The 16,393-nt window shown below is 50.9% G+C and overlaps 1 protein-coding gene across 3 annotated transcripts; it reads right to left on the reverse strand.

Moving 5' to 3' along the window:
• Positions 1 to 468: 468 nt before the first annotated feature.
• LOC144737014 (polypeptide N-acetylgalactosaminyltransferase 18-like) lies at positions 469 to 15,787 on the reverse strand. Of its 3 annotated transcripts, none has more exons than XM_078619663.1 (12): positions 15,384 to 15,787; positions 10,986 to 11,210; positions 9,029 to 9,248; positions 8,550 to 8,716; positions 7,937 to 8,123; positions 6,491 to 6,688; positions 5,780 to 5,894; positions 4,811 to 4,996; positions 3,614 to 3,751; positions 3,066 to 3,161; positions 1,585 to 1,749; positions 469 to 1,287 (listed from the first exon to the last, which is right to left on the reverse strand). In XM_078619663.1, the coding sequence occupies exons 2-12, from the start codon at positions 11,203 to 11,205 to the stop codon at positions 1,150 to 1,152; spliced, it is 1,830 nt and encodes a 609-aa protein (XP_078475789.1). In that variant the 5' UTR covers positions 11,206 to 11,210; positions 15,384 to 15,787; the 3' UTR covers positions 469 to 1,149. The 3 variants fall into 3 exon arrangements, with proteins under 3 accessions (XP_078475789.1, XP_078475790.1, XP_078475791.1); XM_078619664.1 differs by lacking the exon at positions 15,384 to 15,787 and adding an exon at positions 14,907 to 15,026; XM_078619665.1 differs by lacking the exon at positions 15,384 to 15,787 and adding an exon at positions 14,879 to 14,899.
• Positions 15,788 to 16,393: the final 606 nt, after the last annotated feature.

A 16,393-nucleotide genomic window follows, 5' to 3' on the forward strand; every position in this document is an offset into this window, starting at 1 on the left:
CGCTACTGGGCAGTTCGAGGCCGTAACCCTCCAACAACAACGGAGGGCAGAGGAGCAACGCTCACAGCAACGAGGGGAGCGTCAGACGACTAAAATACATGGATCCCTGCAGTCACGAAAGCTTCAAATCAATATTGACTAAACTACAGCAAGTTGGCGCAGTAGGGGATACAGCTGGTGCATCGGCCAGTCATCTGAGTCACCTCATGGCACCTGGGTCTGTCCAGCGACCTCCTGTTGCGAGTCTTTGACACTTCACGTGGCCTCAAAGTCCATCTAGCCCGGCACAGGCGCCGTGGTGAGTTCATCATCACTTCGTGGCGAATAGAGGCGGCTGCTGTTGTTGTTGTTGATGGTGGTCTTGTTGTTCCACGAGCCCGACGAGAAACGTACAGTGACCGTTCTCTTCACAACGAGCCCTTTACATTTCATAACACAGTGCGATGAGATGGCAATGTGAAACAGAGATGATTTTACAGCATGATTTTTCATTTCGTAAATGACTATTTACATTAAACGTCTCTTCACATCAACTGATACACGGAAACAACGCAGAGCACCACACGTGACGCACCTCAACCAATACAGTCTCCTGCGTGTCAATGCGCGCGTGTGGCCTCTACTGCAATGGAGACACCGGTAAACACCTGGTGATTGATTCACCTAACACCTTCTGCTGGCTTGCTGTGCAGACCTCGGAACCAGTGGCGAGTCGCTTCAATAGTGGGCGTCACAGTCCCAGTAGTACGTTGGTGCGTGGCCTAGCCCCCGAATTCTGGCTGTCAAGTTTGATTATTGAGTGTTTGAGAAAGCTTATGGCTTTGTAGGTTTTCCGTTTTAGAAACACATTCATTTACACGACACTCTCTTCCTGGCTTTTAGGGTTCATGAATTTAAAACATCAGAAAGTCACTTTGCTCCTAAAATATCGTGGAGAGCCTCTTGAATACTAGTGCAATAATCATTGGAATCTACGAACGGCCTTTCTATTGGTCTCACGAGTCACCGGTCTCTACTGCCCCAGCAGCTGTGGAATCTGCACAGCGTAGAACGCGTTGGTAGCAAGAAGGTGGTAGTGGTGTCAAGACAGCTTTGGGTACAATGATGACATCTTGATGCCAATCTTAAGCGCGTGTCCATTTATTGGGGCTACGATTTGCGGATGTACGCCAAACGCCACTTCTGCCCGGAACAGGGCACCAGCACGAGCTCCATGCCGTAGCTTCTCTGAGCATTCTCCTTCACCTCCAGGCACTTTCCTCCTTCCTGGAACCTCAGTTCTCCGTTCTGCAGCCGCACAGTAAATACAAATTGGATCTTGAAGCGGGCCTTCCATCAGCAACTAAATAATCATCAGCATTGCTGTGGTAACTAACACACAATCGATAATCAGGCAATACAGCTCCTCCTTCCATATGTCTGTGTCCCTGCACACTTTATTAAAATAAAAGTCTTTACGTGGAGAGGCAAATCAACGAAAGGAGGGTTCGTAACGAGCCAAATCTGATCAGCATTGCCACATCAATTCCTAATAAAACATTTTTGCGACTTAAAAACCCACGTGGTTACGGTGAAGTCCGTCACCTCAAAGTGAAGCAGGCTGCTGCTGGCCTCCTGAGCGGTCAGCTGACAGTCCACAAACGCAGGCTCGACTCCCGATGTTGACACCCCCAGACACACAGCTCCGGGGCTCACCAAGTCCAAGTTCAGCCCGATCATAATCCGGTTGTCTGAGGTTCTCATTGCCAGCTGCTCAATACAACCAACAAAAGTAGACACACAGACACGTGCAAACACGTACAGATTGCCAGTGTGGTGTGTGTCCATGTAGGCGAACTCGGCGGTCGTCGAGAGCACCACGTTAAGTGGGTGCCAAATTCTAGTAAAAAAAATACTCAAAAAAACAAATAAACTAATGGAGATGTCATTATTTCAATTCCCATGCGCGTACAGAGGGAATATGAATTAGAATTCATTTCTAAAAATGTATGAGAATTTATAAAGTAAAATATTTTATTGACTGCCAATATAAATACCTTAAATCGGACTGAAATATCATCTAGCTATCGTTTACAAATCTATTCTTAAAATTTGTATCTCTATTTCATCTGACCTCAGAAAAACTAGTTGGACAAACGGACGGACAGACATCCTAAATAATTATGCCTCTGTCGAAAAAAATACGCTTAGAAAACATTAAACAGAAAATAAGAGCAAAAGTTTCCCAGTTTACAAAAAACCTCAGCCTAGATCTGCCCTTGGGTTCAGGGGTGGGGGAGCCAATTGTATGGCTCGCCCTCGGGCGCCAGTTGCTGGCAACTCGTCTCGGGCCGCCCCTGACAGTTTGGGTAGCAGGGTGGCGCAGCAGCGACACTCGCGGCTCACAGCGAGAAGCACTTGGCTTTAAGTTTTAGTATTATCACAGTAGTCACTCAATTATTCGTGTGAGATTTTGACAGAAATTGAAAACTCATGGATATTCCCTTAAGCGCAAATTAATAATCGAAGATCAGTTAAACATTGTTACTCTTGGAAATATCTATTACAAGCCACGTGCCTAAACCCAGCAAATATGTGCGCCAGTTAATCCAAAATCCACGTGATCGCCTATACAGCACAGTAATTGGATATATTTACAACAGTGGGCAGAGTTTGATCGATTTTGATTGGCGTGGCTCTAAAAATTTAGTGGGCGGAGTCTTCATTAACAAACTCAATTTTAATTTTACTTAAACATAATTTAAACCTATATTAGTGCTTTTTGCCAGAGATCCGTGAAAATTTGATATTTTGGGATCATCCGCAATGTTTTATTATCGGAGGCCGTGCTCCCCGTAATTAGTGTGGATAACACACTAGTTACTCATTTGAGGCTGAGTAGACCTAGGGGAGCCTCAAGACCATTTCAGATAATCGTCACTGGTGTTGGCTGTGAGCAGGAATCCAACTCGGGTTGACAGGTTCATAGCGCAGCACACTAACCACGACCTCACTGCCGCTCCCCACCCTTACACCACGGGCGTCATCACACATTCATTGGCCAGGCGTTCAATACAACACAGTACCTGGGGGGTGTATCCATGGCATGGGTACAAAATGGGAACTTTATCCTTTGGGTCTCCTTTGTCCAGACAGAGGCTTTCTTTTTTGTTGTTGGTCATCTGAAATAAGAAAATTGTAACGATGTACATTTTCAAATGATTACACGCGAGCGCTTTAGGGTTTCTGTCATTATAACATCGGTGTTAGTCAAGACCACTTTGTACGTTTTCGCAGCTGTGCTGCTGCATAGCCGTCTGATGTGTTTTTGGGTTGTTCCACTGTGTTGCTCGGCATGATGTCAGACGTTTCTCTCCGCGTGAGGGAGCTTCTTCAGGGACTTAATTTTGCAGCTACATGTCTCGACGTCAGTGGAACAGCTCCAGCTTCTGCAGTGGAAAAACCACACTGGTGCCTCCTGAGCTGTGCTGGGCTGGCTCGGCTGGCTCGGCTTGGATATGCCAGTGGAAAAGGGGCATTGAATATGCACCACACCATTCTGGATATGCACCATACCGTACCGAGTACTCACCACACCGCACCGGATACTCCCCACTCCGTACCGGATACTCACCACGCCGTACTGCACGATGTCGTCGTGCCGTGGCAGTGAGGGCAGCACGTTCTCCAGGTACCACGCGAAGCTCTTGCAGTTGAGCCGCTTGCGCAGAGCCACGCGCTCCGAGATGTCGCCGATGTCGATCCCAGAGCCCTAGTGTGGCACCACCAACGAGACAAGAGTTATACACCCGGTGAACGTTGGGTCAATGCTAGCAAACATTGACATTTGGCTGGAAACGTTGCACCAAAGTTGGCCCAAAGTTCCATGTTCACTGAGAGTTAATCGGGATGGTGACGCTGTGGGCCCACCGCTCGTTGCACCGTTTCGTGGTTCATGTCCGGCAGGTGGCACTGGTGAACACTGTGGGGTATGCTCCATTAAATACCACTCAGTGTGCGCCATCTGCTCGTTCAAAATGAGGAAAGCCATTGCGTGCTGACGTCACTGTGAAAACAAGTAGCCAATTTCGAAAAACCACCCTGCAAAGTACTCAATTGGGATCACACCCAGCAGCAGCAGCAGCAGTATCGCCATTGCCTGGGCTATGGGAATGATTGCGTGAACACAAAATGGGGCAAATGGTTTGGCTGGGTTCAAGGCAGGGGCTCAGCACTCCAGCCTCAGCGCGGGCCACATGCGGCCACCACCTGAAAGTGGCGGCTTGCTGGGTTGGCCGAACGAGACACACGGCATTGTGTCTCGTGTCTTGTATCACGTAGAACACAATGGGCCCATCTGGTAACTTTACAGACCTTGACGACCCACCATGGCCGAGTGCGTGCCCTTACGTGAATATGCATCACGTCTACATGAATATGCATCACATCTACAGATAGTCCCCGAGTTACGATGGTGCGACTTACGATATTTCGATCTTACGATGGCGATAGCGATACGACAAAATTATATTAAATTGCAGTTCATATAGGTAGGCTAAGAATTTACCTTGTTCTTTTACTTTACATTTAACTGTGCAATACAGTATTTCAATAAATACATACAGTATATAGTTTGTACAGTACGGTACTGTAAATTTCTCTGTTTTGCTAAATTATCACCATTCTTTAAGATTCCTGGGTAGGCTAGGCCATCTTCGACTTACGATGGGGTCGTCGTAACGCATCTCCATCGTAAGTAGAGGACTACCTGTACATGAATATGCATGAGTGTGCTGCACGTGAATCACAGAGGGTGCCCTGCACCGCGTACGTTCATGGGCACGTTCCAGGCCATGTAGACATTCTTCTTGAAGTCGTCCATCCAGATCTCGGCCACGCGCAGCGCGTTCCTGCGCATGTGGACGCTCAGGTCCGGGGCGTACGGCTTGAAGTAGCGCTCGATGTGAGCCAAGCGTGAGCAGGGCAGCACCTCCACGCGGCCCCCGCACTGCCACACCTGGACACACGGGGTGGGGCGGAGAGTGGGGGCTGGTCACCAATAGCCCAGGCACTGTGATTGGCCACTCAGAACTCGGCAGCCGGTTGGGGTTGGCTTACACAGATCCTCCCTTTGTCTGCAGTCACCCAGGAGAGCTTAAGGACAATTTTTTTCAGGAGGGACCCGTTAGTTTTTTGCAGCAGTGGGGGCAATGTTGTTGCTACTGCTGTGTGATCTCGATTGAGTAATTTTCAGGTAATTATTCCACATTCGGACGTTTCGGCCAATGCTTGTTACATTGTATGTTTTTTCAAGCTATGGGAGGAACCTGAGAACCCAGATGAAGCGCAAACAGAACAGGGCGAGAACCGATACCTTCCACAAAGAAGGCACCCGAGGCAGGAATCAAACCCAGGCTTGTCTTGCTGAGGCACGAGTGTTACCAGCGTGCCACCCTGCGCCACGGTGGCGATATGTTAGCGAGCTCGCCTGGTATACAGGAGGGCATAGGTTCGACCCCAACCCCGATGCCTGTATATTTAGAGTTTGCGTCTATCTCTCCCCGTGGTCGCGTGGATTGTTCTCCGGATCCTCCAGTTTTTCCGTTCACATTTAGAATCAAAGTCAGACATTCAGAGCATTTGGCTGCTATACATTTTCACGTGATATGCCGCTTCATTGAAATATCATTTTGAAAAAAAACTAAATAGCCCAGTGGGCCTTACCTGCTAAAAAAACGGTTTGGTGTAATAATCTGTAAGGGCCGACAATGTGTTTGTCTTTGTGTCTTAGCATCCTCACCCTGAGGCCCAGCTCCACGTTCTCCCCTCCGTACACCTGCATGCCTTCATCCAGAAAGCCGATCTCCTCCAAGTAACTCTTGCTGGCTGCCATACAGCCCATCACAATCGGGCTCCTGGAAGCGAGAGGGGGGTGAGTAAGCTGGATGACAAAGCTCAACAACATCACGTAGGGCTGGCAATAACCACAGAAATATCTCAAGTAGGGCTCTGCGAGCAAAGACTCACCATCTGAGGCCAACGGGCTGTCACTGACACCGGCATAAGGAAGGGAGGCCTGCAATGCAGTTCAGTCTGAGTGCAGTTAACGTCTCACCACAGTGATGTTAACTACCTCGTCTGGTATGCAGGAGGTTGTGGGTTTGATCCCGATCCTGATGGCTTTTTATTTCGAGTTTGCATGTTCTCCCCGTGGTCACATGGATTTTTCTCGAGATCCTCCGGTTTTTGGCTGCTATAAATGTCCACGTGCTAAGCCACTTCGTTGAGCTATCATTTGTGACCAGGTCGCTTCCGAAAACGAGCTATATAGCTCAGTAGGCCTTACCTGGTAAAATTAAAAGTTTAGTTTAGTTCATTTATTGGAATATACGAGCACTGCCTGCGGAAACCTGGGCAGGGTTACCCAAAGGTGGACGTGGTTAGGCGAACGTGGGCAAGGCTGCGCAAATGTGGGCGAGGCTACACATTTGGCAGCCTTCTGGATAAGTACCTGATGGGGGCCGTGGGGTCCTTGCTGTTGATCCATTCGAGGGGGGGCACCATGTAGGTGCACCACAGCTGCCACGTGAACGTCTGCGCCTGCGACTCGTAGCGGTGGACCTCGAGCGTGTCGTAGTGCGTGTTGTCGAACACCGTGGAGACCACGACGCGCCGGTCCTCCTGGATCCGTGCCAGGATCGGCTCGGCCCTGGTTAGCGGAATTGAGCAACGCAATTATTTTGGGTATATTTACTGTCATCAGAGGTGACCAGATGGCTCACGAAAGACTGTGCTGTCAATACTTAGATCCTGGGTTAATCGGATTTGAGTGTGTCCGTGATTAAACCAGGTTCTTAAGGCAGTGAGATAATGGTTTGTCTACATATACCAATGACTCACAAAGAAACCTATAAACAAACAAAACCCACACATAAACCCATAGACTCACACAGAGACCCATAGACTCACATAAAGACGCATAGACTCACAGAAAGACCTATAGACTCACACAGAAACCTGTAGACTAACACAGATACCCACATACTAACACAGAGACCCATACACTCACACAGAGTTCTATAGATTCACATAGAGACCTATAGATGCAAAGAGACCAATGGGTGGCAAAATTCTGCCCTCTATGGTGTTTGAAGCAAAGGGTCACTTGAAGGGATCTCGGCGGTAGCTCTGTGATATCCACTTCCCTGGTCCATTATCATTCATATTCATGAAAGGCGGTCGTAACCCAGATTGGAACCCAGGGTTTCAGTGGTGCCGGTCCCGTGTCTCTGACCTCGATGCTACCAGGCCAGCTCCCACATCGGTAATAAACATATGATGGTAAGTCCTCATTTACCACACCTAGATGCCTTCCTGAAAAGTGGCGGCATCAAGCGAAAAACACGTTGAGCAAAAACGATTTCCACATAATTAATGCAATGATCGCGTTTGGCGAGATACGATGTCACTACTACAACGAACACACAGAAATAATGGCGGGACATATAACTTAGGGTACGCTGCCGCGCTAGTGTATACTCCGCGTACTGTATCACTGTACCACTCAGCTACACAGCTCAATAAAGTAGTTTGTTGACGACTGCTCAGATACTGCGTTATAACAGTGCACATTCCACGTTATAACTTGTGCCTTCCGCGTTATAACGGTAGCGTTTCGTATTATAACAGGTGCCTGGTTGGCTGGCGTGGTGGTGACGTCACTGCTGTACGCCTGCGTGGTGACATCACTCGCAATCCACAGCCCTTTGAGCTGGATGCGTCGCACTGTGACATCATCGCGCCTCCCCACCCACCCCACCCACCCCACCCCACTCACCCCACCCACCCCACCCACCCTCCAGCATGGCCCAGTGCTGGTTACTATGATCTACTGAACTCACGGTGCAAAGCGTCATGGCTGAGCGGACTCACCAGCCAGAGAGAGTTTGGGACTCACCATCCGACGGGGAACTCCACGTGGGCGTCCATGACGGCCACCACGGGCCCCGAGGCCGCCCGGACGCCGGTGACCCGGGCCGCGCTCAGCCCCCTGCGGGCCGCGTGCCGGACGATGCGGATGGACACCTCCGGGTACCTGCTGTCCAGCTCCTCGATCTGCGCATTGAATTGTTGCTGCAGGTCTCCTGGTGAAGGGCACCATTCATTGTTGTCTGTATTTATCATAATAAATCATGAGCGAGAGTAGCAGCAGCCGTGAGCAGCCCACCGCTGTGTGAAGGGTTGTGTGTGTCAGTCCGCCACGTGGTCTGTGTATGGTGACCTCGTGCTGATGACCTCCGCACCTTTGATTAACCACGGTTGGCTATGTATGGTGAAAAAAAAATTCAGCATACATACTACACTATACACTACACTACTATACACTTCTATACTAAATTGAAAACTAATTTCTGTATAACTGCTGTTTGTGTTTAATTTATTGTCCCTCCCCCCAAACTTCCGATTAGCCACTGTTGGCTACGTACATTGCAAAAGAAGTTCAACATACATACATGATAACATACAAAGTATGTCCTTTAAAATGATTGTTTTTGCCTTGTAGCTCTCACGGTGGCTGCTGCAGTCGTCGACGAGGATGACCTCGTTGAGGAGGTGGCGCGGCGTGTTGCGCACGGCGGAGGTGACGGCGCGCAGCAGGATGGAGACGGCCTCGTTGTAGAAGATCAGCACCACGCTGAGAGCCGGCAGCTCCGACGGGTACTTTTTGGTGCTGCATCTGGGGGGTGCACGGGAGAGGGGAAGTATGGTCAAACGATCACCGTAACAACGAACGACGTGGGGAGGCCCTAGTTCACCAGTGGTGAGGCACACTCGCACTCACGCTCAGCTGGCCGGCACTGCGATGGTGATGATGACGATAAATGAGTTTAACTCTCTACGAGTGAGTCGCGCACCTGGCGGGGGGGGGGGGGGGTGATGGTGGCGATGACAGTGATGGCGATGATGATGGCGATGATGACGACGATGACGCCGATGATGATGATGATGGTGGCGATGTCGAGCGAGAGTGCAACTCTGAGTGGCGTACCCGGGAGGGCGGTTGTCAGGCACGTCGCGGTCAAGGGGCAGCCGGTCGCTCAGGTAGGCGTTGTAGCCGTAGGCGAGGAAGCGCGCACATGCCTTGCGCTTCTGCCACACCGAGAGCTCCTTGCCCCACTCCTTGAAGAGCGGGGTCTCGGGGTCGGGTACCCACTGGCTCCCCTTACACACCGGGCCCTTCACAGATGGCTCCTCGGGTTTAGCGCCATCTGGAAGGGTGGTTGGGGGTCGGGATGACGCGCGGCTCACAAGCACGCAGTCTCGATGTGCGTCCTCCCCGGGGCGACCAGGTCGGCACACCTCGCACGCCTGGATAACGGGGGGGGGGCAGGGGGGGGTCTGTACCCTTCCCCCAATGCTATTCACCCTCTGGCTACACGAGGGGGCCGCCGCTCTTTCGCAGGGCTGTCATGTACGCGGACGATGGCGTCGCCACGCGAGCTCTCGGTCACCCTGGAAACCGCTCCCGAGACTCCGACCTCAACCGTCATGGCGGCTCTGGGGTTCTTGCCGAAAGCGGCGGCGGCCGAGATCACAGCCAGGACCCGGCGATTGTCTGGGCACCGCGGTGGCTCGGAGATGTTCACTACCTCGCCTGTTGTACAGGAAGTCGTGGGTTCGATCCCGACCCTGACGCCTGTACGTTTGCGTCTCTCTCTTGCATCCCGTGGTCGCGCGTAGATTTTTATCCGGGTCCTCCAATTTTTGTTCCGCTCCATATCGAGAATCAACGTCTTGCATTTAGAATATTTGGCTGCAGCCATACATTTTTGGTGGAGCTGTCATTCGCGATGGCCAAGTCGCTTCTGGAAGAGAGCTACACAGCTCAGTGGGGCCTTAACCTGGTCAAATTAAACAAATAAAAACTGTTTAGTTTCAGCCTCGGTTTCATCTCAATGACGACAGTGCCAATGGTGCACTTGATGCAACCTTCTGTATGGCGGAAAGATGAAAATACGACCTGGGTACGATCGACCTTGGTGGGACAATTACTAAACTTATTTATATATATACCAGGCAAGGTCCATCGAGCTGTGTAGCTATTTTTCAGAAGCTACCTGACTATCACAAATGATAACTTATTACGTGGAAATTTATATCAGCCAAATATTCTAAACGCGTGATTCTTAATGTGGAGGGAAACATCAGAGAAAAATCCATGTGACCATGGGGAGAGAGACACCCCAAACTCAGATTCTGGATCGAAGCCACGACCTCCTGTATACAAGGCGACGGAGGTAGCATCTATCTTCTAGCCACGGTGGCTCACTATTAATTTAAAAAAGGGGCTGCTGGAAAAAAGCCAAGACACAAGTGAACCTCATTAAAAAATTACGTGGAAGGAGATGGGGAGCCAGCAGATGCCCCCCCCCACCCCCGCCGGTGCTTTGGACATTGTGAGTTGCCCTAGGAAGGTCAACCACAGAGACCTGCGCACCAGGTTTGGGCAAAGAAAGCGACCACTGCCAACTACGACGAGAGAGAGTTGAACGCCAACCGCGACCTTCTCGGGGAGTTTAGCGTCCACGCCAGTTGCCTTGGGTTCCTGGTGCTGTCAAATATCACAACCCCAAGGTTGGGATGGGAGGCTGGCGGCTACACCAGCATGAACACCACCAGCACCAGCACCAACACCACCAACACTATGGATCTATGCGTGTCTGTGTAAATCTATGGGCCTCTGCGTGAGTCTATGGTCTCTGTGTGCGTCTATGTGGCTAACCGTGAGTCTATGCGTCTCTGCGTGAGTCTATGGTTATTTGTGCGAGTCTGTGGGTCTCTGTGTGAGTGTATGGGTATCTGCTTGAGTCTATGGGTATATATGTGCATCTATGGGTCTCTGTGCGAGTAGAATCTCTGCGTAAGCAGATAGCACACCTACTCGCTCGGATGTTGACACAGCAGTCAGACAGCCATCTCTAAACACAAATTTGCGTGAAACTCACCTTCCAGAATCATTCCTAGCATCTCCTCAATGTTGTTAAGTTGCTCAGCTAAAGCCAGAGGATTGTGTAGGAGCGTCTTCTCGGAAGATGTGCTGGCTGACCCTTGCGATCTGATGACAACCATGGTGCTCCGGGAACCCCTCAGCATCCACAGGAGGTTTCCGAAGCAGGAGAAGACGAGGAAGACGCACAGGAGACTGGACTTCCTCGCCACGGCCATCGTCGCTGTCACAAATCACATGTCCAGATGTAATGCATCCTCATAATTACGGAAGGGTCGAGAGCATCCGGGCTCGCCACCCTATCGTGGTGTGGTCACGATCGGGCACAAGAGTGTTTCAAGGGGGGAGGTAGGAAAACGGGGCAAAAAAAGGGCTAACATCGATTTATTCACGTTACCGCTAACCGCATGAGAAATCTCGGTGTCTGGCTTGCCGCACATGTAACAATGAGCGCCACATGGTACCTGAGGGTAAATAAACCACGCGGTAACCTCAGCTGCCGGGCGTGCCAATTGGTGCGCTCGTTATCGTTCAGTGAACCACATACACAACAACAACGACAACAACAACAAGGCATTTGAGCGCTTGCAGTCACACGACCAACGTAGAAGTGATAAAAGGTTGCCACTAAAAGAAGACGACCTGCTGATGATTATGCAAAAGGCGAACAGCACGTGCAAGTATCAAAGTACAGCCAGTTCTCCTTTACCACGTGAGGTTTTTATGACGCAGATTGGATATAACGCGGCGAATGTATTAGGGTACAATTTTTTTTTTATAACGCGGATGCGAATTGGATATAACGCGATAGAGCCCAGGGAACTACATCGCGCTAGTAGGAAAACGCGGTTGTACGGCTGCGTCGGCGTTACATCATCACACAAGGCATTGGGATGCTGCTGGATGCTTCTACCTACACGCCTACATCTTCGTTCGGCCTGCGTACGCATCTCAGGCGTTATCGCGGACTGTGCTTTATATAACGCGATTTTTCCTATAACGCGATTTTTCCTATAACGCGATGTTCTTCAGGAATGCAACGACTACCACGTCATAGTCGAACTGACTGTACTGACGTAGGGGTTCCACAGCTCTTATTTTGATTGGCGTGTGTTTAGTTTAAGACGTTAGTTGTGCAATTATTCCCGAAGGACCCATGCTTGTACTCGTTCTCTGCTATGTCGATGTTTTTGTCTTTCTGACTGCTCCTGCTGCGCACACGTCGCGCTACGGATCTCCCGTGTGAAACAGCAGGGCCACTCACTACTCCAGGGCCACTCACTACACCAGGGCCACTCGCTATGCCAGGGCCACTCACCACGCCAGGGCCACTCACTACGCCAGGGCCACTCACCACGCCAGGGCCACTCACCACGCCAGGGCCATTCACTACGAGAAGGCCATTCACTACGAGAAGGCCATTCACTACGAGAAGGCCACTCACTACGCCAGGGCCACTCACCACGCCAGGGCCACTCACCACGCCAGGGCCACTCACTACGCCAGGGCCATTCACTACGAGAAGGCCACTCACTACACCAGGGCCACTCACCACGCCAGGGCCACTCACTACGCCAGGGCCATTTACTACGAGAAGGCCACTCACTACGCCAGGGCCACTCACTACGCCAGGGCTCTTCATCACAAGGCCACCGCCTTGTGATGAAGAGCTCTCCCTCCCTCACCGCTCTCCCTCCCTCACCGCTCTCCCTCCCTCACCGCTCTCCCTCCCTCACCGCTCTCCCTCCCTCACCGCTCTCCCTCCCTCACCGCTCTCCCTCCCTCACCGCTCTCCCTCCCTCACCGCTCTCCCACCCTCACCGCTCTCCCTCCCTCACCGCTCTCCCTCCCTCACCGCTCTCCCTCCCTCACCGCTCTCCCTCCCTCACCGCTCTCCCTCCCTCACCGCTCTCCCTCCCTCACCGCTCGCCCTCCCTCACCGCTCTCCCTCCCTCACCGCTCTCCCTCCCTCACCGCTCTCCCTCCCTCACCGCTCTCCCTCCCTCACCGCTCTCCCTCCCTCACCGCTCTCCCTCCCTCACCGCTCTCCCTCCCTCACCGCTCTCCCTCCCTCACCGCTCTCCCACCCTCACCGCTCTCCCTCCCTCACCGCTCTCCCTCCCTCACCGCTCTCCCTCCCTCACCGCTCTCCCTCCCTCACCGCTCTCCCTCCCTCACCGCTCTCCCTCCCTCACCGCTCTCCCTCCCTCACCGCTCTCCCTCCCTCACGACTCTGTAGAGGACGTGAAACTTTGATGAATTTACCTCAGAGTCGCGTGGTGGGTGTCGAGGCCTAGCACCGTGCAGAGCCTCCGGCCTCGCCTGATTTTCCCACCCGGCTGACGCTGGGTACGGGTGCCGTTCCCCCCCCCCCCCCCGCGCTACAATAATACTGTCTAATCGCTATAATTTTAGAATCTACCGACCCTATAATAGTAATTGCACACATTGTGGTGGGGGGGAGTGAAGAGGACGTGAAACTTTGATGAATTTACGTCAGAGTCGCGTGTTAATGCGTGCGCCTATTTTTAAGGGGAATTAAAAATGGCGTCCACCCCGCGCCGAAGGCGTCGCTACCCGTTGCCAGGGGCAACCGCCGTCCAATGAAAGCGGCGAAGGCGTGGCTACCCGTTGCCAGGGGCAACCGCCGTCCAATGAAACTGCAGCCCGCGGCGAAGGCGTCGCTACCCGTTGCCAGGGGCAACCGCCGTCCAATGAAAGCGGCGAAGGCGTCGCTACCCGTTGCCAGGGGCAACCGCCGTCCAATGAAAGTGCGTATGGTCCGGCGACACACAGACAGACAGACAGATTCGCGATTTTATATATATAGATGTAGGCTGTGTGTGGCAGGATATATAAACTTTTAGGTTGAGGTGTAGATTTGCGCAATAGTTTCAGGCTGCCGCGCCCGCCGCAATAAGTTATAATGTAACGTTGTAAGCCTCATTTTGGCGCCCGGGGACATATGTACCCCCCTGCCCCCCCCCCCCCTAGCTACGCCTCTGACCGCGGCCCCTGGTGGCCTTGAGTGCGGGGCCCCTGACGTGCCCCCCCCTTCTCCCCGACAATACACAAAGAGTGACCCCCCCCCCATCATCATCGTGCTACTGTCAAACCCACAATGGTTTCAAACGTGTGTCGGCTGTCACAATGATGAGGTCTTAACGGCGACAGTGCCTACCCCCCCCCCCGTCTGAATGTGAGTGAAAACCACTGGGGGCTAAACGATCATCATCCGCGTGACAAATCAAATAAACTTCAACTCAAACACGAACAATACCCAGGGCCGCACAATCAGCTGGATGTTTTCATTTTCATACTTAAACGTATTTACGACCTTACTTTATATAAAAAATAGCTCTATAAAGCCACTTATTAACATTAATTAATATCTACACGTTCGCCCACTCGTTCACCCAATTACCCACTTACCAATTCGCTCACCCACCCACGCCCACTCGCCTACTCAGTAGGCGCGTGGTTTTAGACCAAATATTAAAACAATGCAATATAGACAGTATACAATCACCCACCCACTCGCTCAATCACGCAATCATCCACTCACCTACACACAGACTCACCCACTCACTCACCTACTCAAATACAAAAATCCCCCGTATAGCCTTCAAAGACTGTTGGGGCAAGTGCTGTGAGCGAGAACCTACGAAGACCGCATGGCACACGAGGTTGCCAGCACCACGCCCGGCCGCTTTGTCTCCTCGGTGGCGATGTTTACACACCGAACCAGGTATTCATTAGAGGCTAAGTCGACCTAGGGGAGGCCCGGGGCCAGTGCAGATAATCGTCACTGCTGGTGGCGGTGAGCGGGAATCGAACTCCGGTATCCAGGATTGCAGCGCACTCGGCACTACTATACCGCTCCTCACTCACCTCCTCACACACTCAACGACCCACTCACCTGCTCACCCACTTACTCGTGCAACCACCTATTCACCGACTTGCAAATTCGTTCACGAAGGAATTGATTGCAGAACGGATGCGGCGTTCACAAACGAATCAGCAGAACACAGACACACGACTCAAGAAGCACAATCACGAAATGTAAAACTGTGCTTGAGAAGAATTAAACATTTGTGCATACACTGCCATACAGTACTTAATTTTAACACGTTCGTCAATACTGTGGCCTAAACAGTAAACGGCTAATAGGCGACGTTTCGGGCAATGGCCTCTCTTTAGAGCAAAGCTATTAACAACGATGTATTATATACTTAATGTATAATTAATGTGAGTTACTCAAACGCCATTGTCAATTAATTGTCAGCACCAGTTGTCGTGTGTGTGTGTATGTTGAACTTATTTCGCACCGTACGTAGCCAACCGAGCTGACCGGAGTAAAGACAAAAAGCGGCTCTACATAAATCCGTTTACTTACGGATAGGTCGATCTCCCGGCTTGGCAGTCCGCGGTTGAAATTTTGAACAAGCAAACGAACTGAACAGAAAGACTCCTCCGAGCTGTGTAGAGTGCACGTGTTTTATATGCCCCCCCGACGTGTCCCCTAGTCAGGCAAGACTGTCAAGGTAATTAGGCGCAGCCGTGCAAGAGCCCACTCACGCCCACTGCTAACGAAAGGGTCCCTCCCACGGGAGATGGACGTATTGGTGGTACAACCAGTGCAGTAAAATACGACACCGGTGCTCGTAAACATTCTAAAATGAAAACAATGGGAACAGCTCGTATATTTCCAGCAAGTTTGACGCGATTCGAATGTTTATTCGGTCTTCTCATACTGCTATACGGCAGCAGACTGCGAAGCTTCGTGTTCATCCGCTCACATGAACATTCGTCTTACGGCCGCTTCGACATGACGAGAACTGATTTTGACGCACCACCACCACCATCCTGACCAAAGGTTGCGAATCGACGAAAGAAAAAAAAACTATTGTGCAAAAATGTCGTTTCGTTTATACCGCGCACCGGTTTACAGCCAACACATTCAGACAGATAACGCTAGTCAACACACTTTTTTTGACATAAGGTATTCCAACGGGTTTAATGTCATATTGGCGTGCTGATTCCAAATCTGGCATCAGTTTTTGTCTATCACATCAGGTTTTTTAGATCAGATTTAGCATTTTCAATAAAAACTGCAGAAGAAAACTATTAAATAAATGTAGATATCTACATACAATTATATTATAAACACACTATCCTAAAAATACAGCACCATATTTTAACACTAAAGCAGTCACTGACTCGCAACAACTTGCAATCATGAGTGACAGAGTTAATTTCGGATAAAATCAATGAAAATGGGGTATGCCGATAGCATAAAAATGAGATGTGATAGAGTAAATCTGAGACCAGATTTGGAATCAGCACCCTGAAATTAGCCTAAAACAGCTGCAAAAAATGTTTTGTTGGCCAGTGTAAGTGTTCGCG

The sequence above is a fragment of the Lampetra planeri genome, chromosome 64, assembly GCF_965212315.1.
Source record: "Lampetra planeri chromosome 64, kcLamPlan1.2.h2, whole genome shotgun sequence".
Lineage (NCBI taxonomy): Eukaryota > Metazoa > Chordata > Hyperoartia > Petromyzontiformes > Petromyzontidae > Lampetra > Lampetra planeri.

Excerpts from the sequence above, each read along its gene's own strand:
- LOC144737014 (XM_078619663.1), bottom strand. The coding sequence starts at position 11,205 with ATGGCCGTGGCGAGGAAGTCCAGTCTCCTGTGCGTCTTCCTCGTCTTC. Across the intron at positions 9,249-10,985 it reads GCTAGGAATGATTCTGGAAG|ATGGCGCTAAACCCGAGGAG; the intron begins GTGAGTTTCACG and ends CCACCCTTCCAG. Across the intron at positions 3,162-3,613 it reads ACATCGTGCAGTACGGCGTG|ATGACCAACAACAAAAAAGA; the intron begins GTGAGTATCCGG and ends TTCTTATTTCAG.